The sequence below is a fragment of the Mirounga leonina genome, unplaced genomic scaffold (genome assembly GCF_011800145.1).
Source record: "Mirounga leonina isolate KUSES-001 unplaced genomic scaffold, KU_Mleo_1.0 Mir_53, whole genome shotgun sequence".
Classification (NCBI taxonomy): domain Eukaryota; kingdom Metazoa; phylum Chordata; class Mammalia; order Carnivora; family Phocidae; genus Mirounga; species Mirounga leonina.
The window spans coordinates 20978611-20994299 of NW_023270807.1; the positions used below are offsets into that span (position 1 = coordinate 20978611).

At 37.1% G+C, this 15689-nt stretch overlaps 1 protein-coding gene across 1 annotated transcript in view; it reads right to left on the reverse strand.

Annotated features, from left to right (window-relative positions):
* Positions 1-449: 449 nt before the first annotated feature.
* The window catches only part of HMGCLL1 (3-hydroxymethyl-3-methylglutaryl-CoA lyase like 1), a 184044-nt gene continuing 168804 nt past the window's right edge, over positions 450-15689 (reverse strand). The window contains exons 8-9 of the mRNA XM_034990447.1: positions 5112-5237; positions 450-1266 (exon numbers count right to left, since the gene is read on the reverse strand). Coding sequence (XP_034846338.1) covers positions 1165-1266; positions 5112-5237 — 228 coding nt within the window. The 3' untranslated portion in view covers positions 450-1164. The remainder of the gene's footprint in view (positions 1267-5111; positions 5238-15689) is intronic.

Below are 15689 nucleotides of genomic sequence, written 5' to 3' on the forward strand. Positions count from 1 at the left end.
ATAAATAATAGAACTGATGGTACAGACCTGCATTTAATAATTCTGTCCCCATATGATTTGCCTAGGTTACAGAAATGTTTTTTAACATAGTCTTCCTGCTCCTCTTCTCAACTTTGATATATTACTTTTTGTTATTTCTAGCAATGCTTTCTATTACAAGAGATAAAATTTCAGTCATTTCAATGTTAAAAATAACCATGAAATCAACCAAAAAAAGTGATTTAATCAAAGTACCCTGAATCAATGGAAAACAGTTTTGTTTTTGTTTTTTGTTTTCCATGAATTAAAAACTGCCTTAATATTCTTAGGATCACAGTGACCTTTCCTTTGGCAATTTGGGTGTGATCTGAGAATTATCAAAGTGGATTATAATATATGTATCAATCTATTCTTAGCATTACAACTGAAACATTGAGATGAAAGTCGGACCTTATATTTTTCAATAGTTGAGTAACACCATCCTGGTTTTTACCAAAATTGATGAAAGAGAAAATATGGTAAACTGGATACATATAACAAACATGGGAGATCATAATGTTTCCAGGATATGGCATCTTGCCATTGACCACAGCCTCTTGGAACAAGATAAAGTCATTGAAATAGTTAACAGATGTTAGCCATGCTAGAAATATAAAAGTTCTATTGCTAAAAATTATGTACGGTCAGATGGAGATTTGGCGCTTGGGCCATAATTTAACTGACTTGGCAAATGGTAAGTTGAGATGCAGAGGCATAATGCATAATATCAAGGCCACACACTTTGTACACTATGCGGGAGCTCATAAACTACTGACAATATGTATACTGTGCTAAGCCAGCTTGATTAAGTATTAACACAGCATTTGATACTTAGGGAAATCTGAAGTCAATTTTCACATCTACTAAATTAAAAAGTTATTTCTATAAGAGCAAAAGAGTAGACTTTTCTCCAAATTCAAAAGCATGTCTACAAATCATATTATTTAGTTTCAGCTTGCAATTTACCAATGATTGGTATTGCTTTCCACTGATTTTGTAATCTATCCGGTAATACTCTTTAAAATTATATTTTCCCACTCTTGTCTATCACTTCACATTTCAGAACAAGTTGACAGTAATGAATTTCAGATAAGTATCTGTAGCTGAAATGGATCTTCCCAGCCTTGAGTCACAAGTTCATTCAAGTCAAGCATTGAAGGAGGCTTGTGCTACTTTAGAGTTTGTGGTTTTATTCACAGCTTTGCAAATAAAGTCACCAGCTTCCATCACTTTGTAAAGATTCACACCCTGTTAAGGGAAAGAAGGGGTGGATTAGGGAGGGAGAAAGAAGACAAAACAGATTTCTTTTCATTTTATTAGTAGTTAATTAACAATCTGAAATTACTTAACAAAATGTTACTCATTGTTGATTTGAGAGTAACATTTGTCTTCTTCATGAATCACATAATCAGCATTTTGGATTTTTGTTTTATTAAAGCATATCTTGAATCTGACTCATATAAAATTATAGGCTATCTATCCCTGAAAAAAGTCAGTGTAATTCAGGGTAGTATCTAAATTCTAGGCAAGACAATAACAGAACTAGGAACAATCTACAAAATACCAGTGGAGGGCAGTTAAAATTAGTATGGTTTGGAGGAGTTCATAGATAAGGACTTAAGAAAAAACCTTTTTACTATATAAACAACTTGATAAACGTATGAGCAATGCAGGAAAAGTAACTATATAATTTTAACGATACTCAGAAACACTATCAGTATGATATTGAAGGAAATAGTTATAGGTCAAACAAAATGAAGTAGTATTTAGTACACATCTGGAACTTGTTTTCCTGAGAAGCTGAACTGTTTGAAAGCATAAACAGGATCAACAAAGGCTTAGGTAAATCCATGAGTGACAGGTAGGTGGTTGGGTATGAAGGCCAAGTTCAGGGCATGCTCCTCATTTCTTGGGCTTGGTGTAACAAAAGATCCCCATCAAGGTCTTCACCCAGCACCTCATCTGTCACTATAGGGGAGGTAGAGCATTAGGTGGATTACCCAGAGATTTGCCCTCAGGTAGCATTTCATAAACTCCTATGTCTTAACATGGACTAGAAACAATGTGGACTTAAAATTGAACAGACTCAGGCTTCCTTGCTATTAAGTAGTTCTTAATATTTATGTAAGTCTGTCATTTTCTTAAGAGAGACAAATATAAATATAGGCCCTTTTCATAACAGTGATCATGAGATCATCGTTTTAATACAGTCAATTCTCTCTAGAAACTTTTAGAGCAACGTTTCCTTTGTAGTTTACTTCTCTCTTTTTAAGAATGATCAAGAAAATTATTCTGTAAAATGATACTTATAAATGATTCTCTTTGTCTTTTTGCTATAAAGTTGTTCTTCGGTTATCAACATTTGCTTTGGTTTGAGATTGTCTTGTCCTGGGAATGGCTTTAGGTAGAATATGTTAGGCACATTTTATTTGACATCCTAAATGGAGTGCTATTTAAGTTTTATGAATAACTAGCTACATGTGTCTATCACTTTTGAATTACACCCAGCAAGGGATTATAGACAGATCTTAGTCACCAGTGTTCTTTGCTTTCCAAGAATTCCATTGATAATAAGTATGTAATGGGATTTGCTGACATTTTACACAAAAAAATTCATTTTGGCCTTTCTCTATCATTTTACCTAACAGATATCATTATAAAATAATATTGCCTTTATTATTGAATCATTTGTCAGGTGCTTAAATATGTCTCATGTACTATGATATGTTCTGAGTTTTCAAGAACTTCGTGTAAAATAAGGCTTCTGTCCTCAGGCTGTTTAGTGTCAAGCAGGCAATATGGACCCCTGTTGAGAGGAGTCCCGTATTATAATTAAAGTCACTAATAGAGATATGCTCAGGTGATTATGAGGGCGAGGGTGGGGCAGTAAACCCATTGAGGAAAAGAAAATAGAGAGGAGTGTGTCAGGAAAGGGTGTGAGGAAGGGTACATTCTGACCCGAGTCTTACTTGGGGAGTATGAGTCATTGAGAAAGAGGACAGAGGGGGCACTGCAGCCAGAAGAACAGTACAAAACTTCTAAAAAAAAAAAAAAAAAAAATGCCATGCTGTATATGTAGAATGATGGGCAGAGATGACCTGAAAAGGCATGAAGAGGCCATATTGGGTACAAGAACACAGCTTTGCTTTACAGGAAATGAGAATCCACTGATGAGAACTCAAGCGGAGGGCACCTGGGTGGCTCAGATGGTTAAGCGTCTGCCTTCGGCTCAGGTCATGGTCCCAGGGTCCTGGAATCGAGTCCCGCATCAGGTTCCCTGCTCCTTGGGAGCCTGCTTCTCCCTCTGCCTCTCTCTCTCTCTCTCTCTCTCTCTCTCATGAATAAATAAATAAAATCTTAAAAAAAAAGAGAACTCAAGCGGAAACAAGGCATATTCATATTTGTATTTTGGATGAAATTCTCTGATGATAGCATGGAAGATGAATTTAAAAGCAAGTCAGAAGTCTGCACACCAGTGTGGAGGATGAATACCCAGGAAAGAGCTAAGGAATTATGCTGACATAGCTATAGCAAGGATATTAAAGAACAAACAACCAAAATATCTTATAAGTCAAATTAGTGACTCTTGGTAAGTGATATGGCATGGGAACCATAGTAACACTAGATCCTACAGAGAATCTTGGCTTTTTAGCCTAGGTAGGTGGTTGAATTGTAGCTCCAACCCCATGTAACAATTCTCTCCTTAAATTTTGAATGCTTAGGAATGAAGCCATGGTTTATTTGCATTTCAGCCCTCAAGTTCTAGAACATGACCTGATACATAAGATGCATCATAGCATCAGCTGGGTTCAATTCAGTCATCTAAATCTCCAAGAAAGAATCTAATTTGCCTCAGTTTTTATCATGGCCATACATTTCTACCAGAAATGATTAAGCTACTGTAAATGAAATAATAGGTACTCCTAACCACGAAAGATGGGCAATAGCTTTTGGTGTTTATCCCAAGAGATACCCATCTCCTAGTGAATGTGATTGAACATTTCTATGTAATGAGCATAGCTGTAATAATTTCTCGTTGGCTGCAGGGAAAGCTAGACACAGAAATAAGATCCTGATACAACCTCAGGGTAGGTTTAGAGGTAGAAGCACACAGGTTGGCATGGAAGTCCTAAGGGAGGAACCCAACAATATGAGGTTAGGCAGGGAGACACTAGAAGACTTTTGGGGGTGGGTGCAGCTCAGTCTCCAGGTGAAATCGAGGATGGGGAATAAGGCCATCTTAGTGGTGATGGAAGCAAGAGCCAGGAGTAGAGGTGAGAAATAAAATGGTGTGGAAATGGGAACTACAGGCAAGTGGTACTGCAGGAGCTGTCATGTAAGTAGAGTGAAGTGAGAGAGAGAAGATGGGAGAGAGAGAGAGGTAAAATTCCATGTTGTAATCCAGATGAGGCTTTTACATCTCAGAAAACATTTTGAACTTCTAATCATCTGTGAACTTTTTTCTTTTATATTTTGCCCTCCTCCCCTCCAAAAAAATCTGCCTTACAGACTAATAAGCAATGTTAACGAACATGTGGCAAAACAAAGTGCTAATTTAGGTGGATGCTATAGAGGATGTAACTTTTCAGGAACTTTTTTTAAAGAGACAATTCTTGCTGTCCAGTGTCTCATGTACTAAGTAGTATTAAGCTCTCCTCTTTCTTGATCATTCCAATAGTGCCCTAGGCTCTTTTTCAGAAGCCCAAGTTGTCACTGCAAGAAAATCAAGTTCTCTGTTTCCTCCTAGGAAAACCTCCATCCAAAACAAAAGCGCAGAAACAACAATCCTAATGCAAAGACACAGACTCATTCACAGTGTGTGAAATCAAATGAGATGATACATGAAAAAGTACTTTGGAGGTCATGAAGCACTATAAAAATGTGAAATGGTAGCATTATTGGTGATGGGGCTACAGCAGTAAGTTACTTTATAAAGCCCCCTAAAGAGTTTTTATTGTATTTTCCCCACTGTGCATTTTAGCAAACAGCAAAAGTGTAGTAAAACTTTGACCTTAAAATTTCTTCCCAAATCTGAGACACATTCCCATTTGTATCTGAAAGGCATGAATATTAAAATATGTTAAATGACTTACTGTGTTGAGCCCCAAGCCATTAAGCATATATATCAAATCCTCAGTGGCTACATTTCCAGAAGCACCTTTTGCATAAGGGCAGCCACCTAATCCGGATACTGCCGAGTCCACCACATTAATCCCCATCTGGAAAACAAACCAGAACACTCAGGGCTTGTCTATTTATGGCATGTAAATTGTTGAATTTCTATTTAATCTGTTCCAAAGAGCAAATAAGCAAAATCTAAACCCGTTATCCAAACATACTCACTTACTCACCTGCTGCTAGAACAGTCCCGGGGGTGCTGATTTCTTTTCTACCTAATCTTGTATTTTAGGCTAACAGAAACTTGAAGGATCTCAGGAAGTAGAATAATCTTAGATCAAAATAAAATGGTGTTATTCATTGTTAATCACATGACTGTAGGGGGTGAAGCTTGAAGTAAGATGAATTCATTCCCAGATTGTATAGATTCTCCAACCAATTCTCTAGTTTGATCCTAATACTATTATGTAAACACAAAATACTTCCAACACTGCAACTCAGAGTCAAGGTGCCTTAGAAGACTGGTGGTAGTGGTAGGGTCACGTTTGAAATAGGATGTTTTAGGCTCAATTCACCCATTCAATTCACTTGATCTTTACTGAGCCACTATTTTGCGTACCCAGCCCGGCTTCTTTGGGAGAAATGAAGAGCTATTTGGGAGGCAAGACTTCCACTACTAACAATAGCATCATCTCACATTTACTGAGTCCTCATTAAGTGCTGGATATTATTCCTAACACCTTATGAATAGTAACCCATAATCTTCCCCCAAGCCCCATGAGGTAGATATCCTCCTATCATCCCCAAATCACAGATGAATACACTCAAGTATAGCAGGATCACAAAATTTGCCCAAGGTCACGTTTGTCTCCAGAGAGTTCACACTGGAATTTATGGTTTCTGGAAATAAGCAAATTGGTACAGGTCATGTATGTGGGGATATCAGAGGTAGGGGATGTGTGTGTGCTGGAGATGTCCTTGAAGACATGATTACAGTGGGGTCTGAAAGGAACCCTGAAGATCAGAGGATTGGAGAAGACTGGAGAAGAGAGGCAGGCATGTCATACCTTGTAAAAGGCACAGTTGGATGATCAGAAGCTACCAAGAGGCATAATCTGATTATTCAACTCCTGGATATTAAAGAGAAAAAGTAACATGACTTCTGCTAAAATGAGAAGCCCCTTAAAGCAGAGATCTTGGGCAGCACGTTAGGTCAGCCATTCACATTCCCAGGATCAGAACCATACATTGTGGCTACATCTCCAGAGTCAGCCTTACAAGACCTGGGCTCAGACTTGAGAATCTGAGCTTTTCACAAGATCACGGATGCTGCTCTTGCTGCCAATCTGGGGATTACACTTCCTTTTGTTTTTCTTTTTGATTAACTTTTTATTTTAGAGCTTCAGATCTTCAGAAAGCTGGTGAAGAACAGAGCATTCCCATATATAATGCACCTAGTTTTCCCATATTGTTACATTATCTTACATGATTATGGTAACTCTGTCACAGCTGATGGAACATAATCGATATGGTATTAATGTCCACACATGATTCTGATTTCCTTATTTTGAACTTAATGTTCTTGTCTGTCCTTCAGTTTGGATTTGTCCAATGATTTTCTAATGGCTAGACTAGAATTCTGAAATATTTCGAGGAAGACCACAGAGGTGAAATGCCATTCTCAATACATCGTATTAAGGGTACACACTGTCAACAAGATTGATGACTGATAAGCACCTTGATCACCTGGCTGAGGTAGTGTTTGTCAGGGTTCTGCAGTAAGGAAGCCTCTGCTCCCCACTTTCCTGACTGTACTCTCTGGAGAAAAGTCACTATGTGCGCCTCACACTTAGAGGTAGAGAGTATCTACAGAAATCACTTGGAATTCTCCCATTTGGGAGATTTGTATATTCTCCTCGATTTATTCAAACATTGTTTTTTATCAGTAGGCACTCAAGGCATTTTTTTTTTCAGTTTGGTTTAGAATCCAATATTATATTTTGTGGATCAGGTTGTTTAAGATTTGGTTTTTAGCAGCTCTTTCAGTTGGTTCCTGTGTCTTTTTGTCATAACAAAGGGACTGTGTTTTGAACCATTCTTCTAGATTTCGCCTTGAGACTTAAGATACCTACACCAAAGCCTACAAGGTTTAAAAAAAATTTTTTTTTGGATGATAGACCAAAACAGTTAACAGAGGTGATCACTGGGTGGTATGATTACAGGTAATTTATTTTAATTTTGTTTGTCTTTATTTTCCGATTCTTTCACAATGAATGCTAATTATATATAAAGTATTTAAAAAAAAGGTTTCTGTAAACTTTCGCCTGTGGTAGAATAACATTATGTAAAAGAGAATGAACATAAATGAATCCAAGTCTCATTTTCTTGATTAACATCATTATTTTGCAACTAAGTGATCTTTCTAGGGTGTGAGACTGCAGGGTTAATCTGCATACAAAATCTTTAAATAAGACATGATCTGAGTGAAAGGTTACCTGGAAAATGGCCTTTCCCTATTTCCTAGAATCTGAAGAGCTGTAGACCTGGGGATTTTCTATCTGTAAGCTCTATTCCCAAGTTAATTGAATCAATTCTATGCACTATGTGGTTTTAAAGCAAATTTGAAGAGTTAAAGTATATATTACCTGTGAAGGAGAACATAAAGATATTAATGTTTTAATATTCTCTTTCGAATTCTCTTTTTAAAAAAAAAAAATCATGGTACTACTTTAAAAGCACTTTTTATGCAGTATCTCCTAAATTCTGACCTCTATTAAATGTTCAATTCTACTCCCTAGAAATCTTAATGGATAATGTTATCCATATACTAAGCTATGATCTAATTCTTAAATAAGCTGCTTTAGGAGCACCTAGGTGGCTCAATTGGTCAGGCATCTGACTCGGTTTTGGCTTAGATCATGATCTCAGGGTTGTAGGATCTTAGGGCTCCATGCTCAGTGGGGAGTCTTCTTGTGATTCTCTCTCTCCCTTTCTCTCTGCGCTCCCTTCTTCCCCCCTCTTATGAACTTGCTTGCTTTTGCTCACGCTCTCTCTCCCCAAAATAAATAAATCTTTAAAAAAATAAACAAGCTGCCTTGAAACTTTGCAACTATGAAAATTTTGTTTTACTATGTATATTTTCTTTACATCTACTTCCCTATTCCATTGGAAATGATACATACTATGATGTAAACAAGTTCTTGACAGAGTAGGAAGAAAAACATTTATTTTCTACATTTATTCTTGATGGTAAATAGAGGGACGATTTTTGTACTTACTGAAATAATACCATGTATTTGAAGATAATAGATGGGATCTTAGATGATTTTATCATACAAGAGATTGTCTTCATTAAAAGATGATTTGTAGATACTCCCTTTCCCATGTCTCCAAACACAAACCACTATTTTCATGCTTTCACATTCCTATGGGTATGGGTGTGTGTGCACACATGTGTGTTCCCGGTGTGTGTGTGTGTACGCGTGCTCACACTCAAACATGAGCAGGTTTTTGCACCATAGATTGAAAAACAAAGCATTTGTTTTGAGGGAAAGTGCATCTTTAGATGAGAAACCACAAGGTGGCAATGTAGCTTCAAAATCCACCAATTTAAAGTCGAGCATTTACAACCCCACTGTGTTCCAGCCTCCCAAAATGACAAACATGTAAATAAATCACTTTTGAAAAAAAAAGTTATTTTTAATAATATAATGAGGAACTTTCACTAATGGTATAGAATAATAAAAAATATACTGAACCACAGGTTGTAGTCTTCCTGTTTATGAAGTACATTCTTTGTGCCAGCAATTGGAATCCATACAAAGTACTGTAGCTCATGGAGTTCAGCATTAGAAATTAAAATTACATATTTTGTCACTGAGAAGTAGCATACTATTATCAAGCTAGGAACCATTTTCCTCAGAACTAAGGGAACTAGTAGTCCTCCCTAAACTAAAACCCAGAACTCAAAGGGTTGAGGTGTCCTTGGCTCCCACCTTCCTCCAAGCTCATGATTAAAGCTATTAATCCAGTAACCAGGAAATGATAAACTTGACTTTAGTTACGTGTGCTCTGTCTGCTTGAGCTCTACACTTATGTGCTTGGACTTAGGTGCTGAGAAAAATGAATAAGATATTAGTAGCCACTTTTTCTGGAAAATGGTAAATTGTAGATAAACCATGAGCACATCATTCTGTGCTACAATCTTAGGAGTATTAATTTTGTGTAGTGCTTAAATGCCCTGACCATGCTGATATGCTAACGAAAAGTACATCTTGACTTTTTCTTAGTGCTGTTAAGAACTTATTTCCCAGATAAAATAAGAAATCCTTAAGAGGAGTCAAATCTTTTTGCAAAGCTTATAATGTCCTATATCTTCATGATTTAAAAATATTTAGTGAAATCTGGGGCGCCTGGGTGGCTCAGTTGGTTAAGCGACTGCCTTCGGCTCAGGTCATGATCCTGGAGTCCCGGGATCGAGTCCCACATCAGGCTCCCTGCTCAGCAGGGAGTCTGCTTCTCCCTCTGACCCTCCTCCCTCTCATGCTCTCTGTCTCTCATTCTCTCTCTCGCAAATAAATAAAAATCTTAAAAAAAAAAAATATTTAGTGAAATCTCAAATTTTAGGTATTGAGGATACTAAAATCTTAAGGAACATGTACAATTTTGATATGTTAATTTTTGAAATGACATCTTTACCCTCTAAGATCAACTTTTTCTTTAAAAAATCTGTAATGTTAGATTTAATTTAAAATGAGATGTTTCTGATGGTGTAAGTTACCCATTTTTGGATTTAAGTTACTTGGGTGGGGAAAGATAAATGTTCATGTGGGATAAATATTAAAAATGTACTCCTTTTGAAATAGCTGTCTCCTCAGCCATTCCTAAGCCCGTGTACCCTCCAACAGAGGATTGCAATTATCCAAGCATAAGGTGCTGCTTGTATTCCAGTGATCAGGCCAGATAACACTAATGGAGCAGGGCACTCTTGCCAATAAGCCCAGAGCTTGCCTTGAGCTACTTCTCAACCAGCATTCTAAAGGGTTACTATATACTGAGTTATGATACCACCTGAGAAATAACACTGTTTGCATTCATGTGTGCTGGGAATGTAACATGTAAATCACAGATAATGAACAGTTAGCATACATGACTTAAGCCCAGTGTTTTAATTAAGTGAAGTATATACCAAAATTGGTATGTAAATGATGATAGGCATATATATTGCTGTTGGGGGATAACTAAGCTAGTGGTGACACTTTCATATAACCTCCCTCCTCTTTGAAAAAGTTTTCCTACATGCTTCATTCTTCTTTGCCTTACTACACATAATGAGACAGATTATATTCTTACCTTCATTTAGTATATTTCAAATGGAGATAGAAATGGGACTGTGTACATAGAAGGGGGGGTAAGGAAACGGATAAACAGATAACAAGGGAATTCTCAATTTCAGTAAAATAAAATAATAGACTATTAGTGAACATTTATTGAATGTTTGTTTTGTCACAGATCCTGTGTCTTAGGCCTTATATATGATAAAGCCGCACAAAGTTAGGGTGAAATGCGTAGTAACCCATGTCCATTTTACTGATGAGAAGACTGAGGCTCCAAGAAGATAAGCACTATTTCCTGCTTCAAACAGTGTAAGACAGAGGAAGAATGCAAATAGCTGTGTGCTACTGTCAAATTTTAATTGTTAACATTTCATTAATACTGTATGCCAGGCACATGACTAAACACTTTGCATGGTTTCATTTAATCCATGTAATAACGTCAGGAGGCAAGGTGTGAATTAGGAAGAGAATGTTGACAAAAGGCTTCATTTTCTTAAGACGCTTTTTTCAACTTTCTGAAAAGTCTCTACACAATGTAGTACTACGAGGCTTTCAAGAAAGTAAATGATCATTGTCCAAAGGGTTTTTTCCTAGGAAGCTAGCCCAAGAAAATAGCTAGAAATGTTATAGATTCATGGTTCAAGAATAGATATTCTTTGTAGCGTGATTTGTAATAGGAAAAAAAGGCCATAAGTTAAATGTCCAATAATAGGGAAAGAGTTAACAAATTATATTAGACTATTATGAAACCATTAAATATTTTCAATGAATATGTAATGGTTCTGTGACTGTAGGTTAGCCAGTGATGTGCAAGCAAAGTGATGCAGGCCATTTCTAGAATATTTCTTTTCAGAAATTCTGTCAATAGTCAAATGCAGATGACAATGAGGCCTTAGGGAATGGTGAGCCAAGAAATGGGAAGAGCCTGGGTCCATGAATTACCATGTGGAGGAGAGATAGCCACTGACAAAAACCTGTTCAGTGAGGAACAAATATCCATGTGTTTGAGCCGTTACTCGCTTTGGGGTATACAGTTATATCAGCCAATTAGAAATAATATTCCAATTGATGGCATAGATTAAAATCTACATTTTTCCAGCTATTTTCTATTCCATCTGTTTTGTTTTTCCTCTTTTCTATCTTTTGTTTATTTTTTAATGATTCCATTTTCTCTTTTATTGACAATATTTCTACCTCTTTAAATTTTTTAGCACTCTATGGTTTACAATATAAACTTTAATAAGTCTACCTTCAACTCTCCATGGCACAGGTAGGGAAGGACCTTACAATAGTATATTCTCAATTCCATCCAACCATCCTTTGTGCTATAATTTCCCTACCTTTACTTTTATATACCCATAATACATTTACATACCCATGAAGTGTTGTTCTTTTTTTGCTTTAGGCAGTTACCTTTTAGAGCAATTAAAATTTAAAAAATTATCTTGATTCACTCCACTTTTTCTCTGAAGAAACTTGACAGGAATAAGAATATCAGAGATTCAAATCCTAGTATTTAGTTAACACTCATCTTTTGGCGGTAAAAGAAGATGAGTTAGTGAAAGACACGAGGAGTTCAGGAGGAGGTCCAATGTCACAAGCCAGAGTAGGGAAAGTTTCTCTAAATACCTTTTTTTTTTGAGAGGGGGAGAGAGTGTGAGGAGGGAGAGAAGGAGAGGGAAAAATCTCAAGCAGGCTCCATGCTCAGTGTGGAGTCTGACGTGGGGCTATATCTCATGACCCTGAGATCATGACCTGAGCCAAGATCAAGAGTCATACACTTAACCAACTGAGCCACCCAGGTGCCCCAAAGTTTCTTTAAATACTTATACCACAGTGACGAATACCTCACCTACATAAGGAAAGTAAGACCTGAGAAAAATCTGTATTTATGAAATTGACAAATTTTGATATTGATGGGTTCAGCAGAGACCAGACTAGGAGAGCTGGGAATTAACTGAAAAAACAAATGGAGGTCATACAGCCTAGTTCTTAAAAAATCAGTTTAGGGAGACTTGTATTTGAACTTGTTCTGCCACTTGTTAACTGTGTGATGTTGATGTTACTTCTCTGTCCCATCAGCTATAAGATGAATATAATAGTAATGAATCATGGGCTTGTTAAGGACTCAGTGGGATCTTCCATGGAAAGTGCTTATCACATAGGATGGCACATAACACATAGCAAATGTTGGCTTTAACAAGTATATGTCAAGGGTATAGAGACAGAAGACATGTGGTGATAAAGAAGAAAACCAGGGTATAATTGGGGGTATATGAATGGGGAGATATGGAGGATATTTGAGACCTGTAACTTGGAAGGCTTAAGGGACAGAGGTAAGTAAATGGAAGTAAAGAATGATACCACACATAGAAGAGAAAATTCACAGAGAAAAAAAACCTTAGAGAGTGTAGATGAGTTTGGAATTAAGGCAGAAACATGGAGTTTAGCTAGAAATTAGTGGATAATACTATCCTTTGAGGTAGGATGGACAGAGGTACAGAGATATGTTAAGGGAACACAGACCCTGAGGTCTTCACAGAAATAAATGATCAATACTCTCAGAAACACAGTAATTAGTTAATCGGGGAGTTAGTTCAGAAACAAGTTAAGTCCTTTTTAGCTCCCTGACACTAGCTTCTCTTGGACCAGCCCTACCCTCCACTTAACACACTCTTGGATGTGTGCACAGAAGTGGATGCATAATGAAGAGGAAGGAAAGGGGACAGATCCATAAATAACACCATGTAAACAATAAAAAAATGTACCTATACATATGGAAGTGACTTTTTAATAAGAATCTGTAAATCCCAGATTTTTACAACTAGAAAATTTATTCAATTTTCTCTATGATTGATTAATTGATTTAAAGGGAACTAAGCCCTGGAGTTCCTAGTGGGGCTACCAAAAGTCACGGAGGTCATTATTCTAGAGATGGATCTAGAATTTAGACCTTCATGTTTTTGTAATTTCACTGGTAGGAGGTAAATAACTTCCAATTCCAAATTAATGTTAGTGGGAGGCCTATGTAATAGTGTAAATATGCTATACTAAATATTAAGTAAATATTAAGTAAAAAAAAAGTTACAGAATGAGAGCACAGTCATGCCTGATAAGAATTAGGTGTTACAAAAAAAAAAAAAGAATTAGGTGTTACAGTGTTATTAGTACTCACAAACCAAGGAGTGCTTGGGAGAGTGGGAAGACCAAATTTTGGTAAGAGGAGGGGAGTCAAAATAGCAGGTAATATATACAAACTATATGAGGGCAAGAGCCTTCCTCTGTCTCACTCCATTATAGGCTCAGCATGTAGCATAGCACTCAGAACATGATGAGTTATTTCACAAGTATTTCTGAAAGAATGGAACAAATAATGTACCTAAAAGAACAATGAATGCAATAGCAAGTCCTGCGAGCAAGTATAACCATACATGGTAATAAGTGAACTTGATACAATTCAATTGGAAACACAGAACTGCATAAGGAGGATACTAAAATAAATGAAACAGTTCAGTGGATCACCACCTACTTTGTTTGCTCCCTAAACCTCCTTCTCTTCGTACTGCCTTCTCATAAAACGGGTTCCTGGAACCTGTTTGTTTGTTCAGTGACTCCGTATTAATCCTCAGTGCAGCTGATGGACCTAAATTGGATCAATCGCAGTCTCCTCCCCCATAATTTAGAACAGAAACAAAGATAGAATCCACCTTTCTAAAAGGTGAGATGTAGGGCGCCTGGGTGGCTCAGTTGGTTAAGCGACTGCCTTCGGCTCAAGTCGTGATCCTGGAGTCCCAGGATCGAGTCCCACATTGGGCTCCTGCTCAGCGGGGGGTCTGCTTCTCCCTCTGACCCTCTTCCCTCTCGTGCTCTCTGTCTCTCATTCTCTCTCTCTCAAATAAATAAAATCTTTAAAAAAAAATAAAAGGTGAGATGTAGAGCATATGAGGTATGGACAAGAAACTTTTTCCATGAGCAATGCAAAGTAGAGAAATTGAGTCTGCAGTAAGAGGGAAAAGGAAGCATCATCGAATTAGAAATGTCCCTTGAATTCCAGACAGCTTCTCAATCTTTCTGAGGTCCAGCTTCATTTCCTCCCTTTGTTTTTGAAATAACGTTTAATTAGAGCTATGCCAGGTGTGTTAAACCATACAATGATCATAGGAAGTAGGTATTATTATCATTTTCATTTTATAAGTGAGAAAACTGAGCCACGGAACATTTAATATGATCATGCATAATGTTACATATTTGGTAAGTGATGTAAGCTGAGATGCAGGATCAGGTGGAAAAACCTCTAAATCTCTGCTCTTGTGTGTATACTTCTCTAAGAGGTTTCCACGGGACATCCCTGTATCCTCATAACAGTCTCCTTTTTTTTTTTTGAGGTAGCTTGAGTTGGCTACTGTTACTTGGAAACAAAGAATAGTAACTAACACATCATTAAGTTAGTGACCTGGTGGAGAAGATATTCATAAATACAGAGAACAATAATGTAGAGTGTGGTAGCTGCTATGAGAATTACAAACAGAGCTATTCAGAAACACCAGTGAGACAGTATCTATATTTTGCAGTAGAGCAAGGAAGGAGGGGCAGTGTGAAAAGGTTGATGAATAGTTTGGCTCTGCTTTGGGCCTTGAAGGATGTTGACAAGTGGAGGATGGTGAGGGAAAAGATACTCTACAGAGACGGAACAGCTTGAGAAAAGGCACATATGATGAACAGGCCAAGGATGTACTGAGAATATTTTAATGAGACTTATATTGTAGGGGCTGTTGAGGTGTGGAAGGAGTACAGTTCCAGATCATGATAGGCCCTGAATGCCTTTCTCTGGGGGATGAAATTTATTCCCTAAGAAATAAAGAGCTACTTATGGTTCATGAATAATCATGACATCATCAGCATTTGTTTTACTCAAATTTTGTTATCAGGGGAGCAATAACTGAGATGGATAGAAGGTTGAGAAATATGTAAGTAGAAGTACTTGTTAGAAAATTAGTACAATCCATGAAGTCACTGGTGATGAGTACTTAAAATGAAGCAGAAGGGGAAAAAGATTGTTAAGGAACAAATTTGACATTTATGAGGTAAAATAGTGTCTAAATGAATACTAATGGAAGAAAGAGGTGTCATTGACAAAAGCAGTGATTTCTAGCTTTAATAACTAAGATGATCCATTAACTGGAATGGGATATAGAATCAACTCTAGTGAAAGGTAGA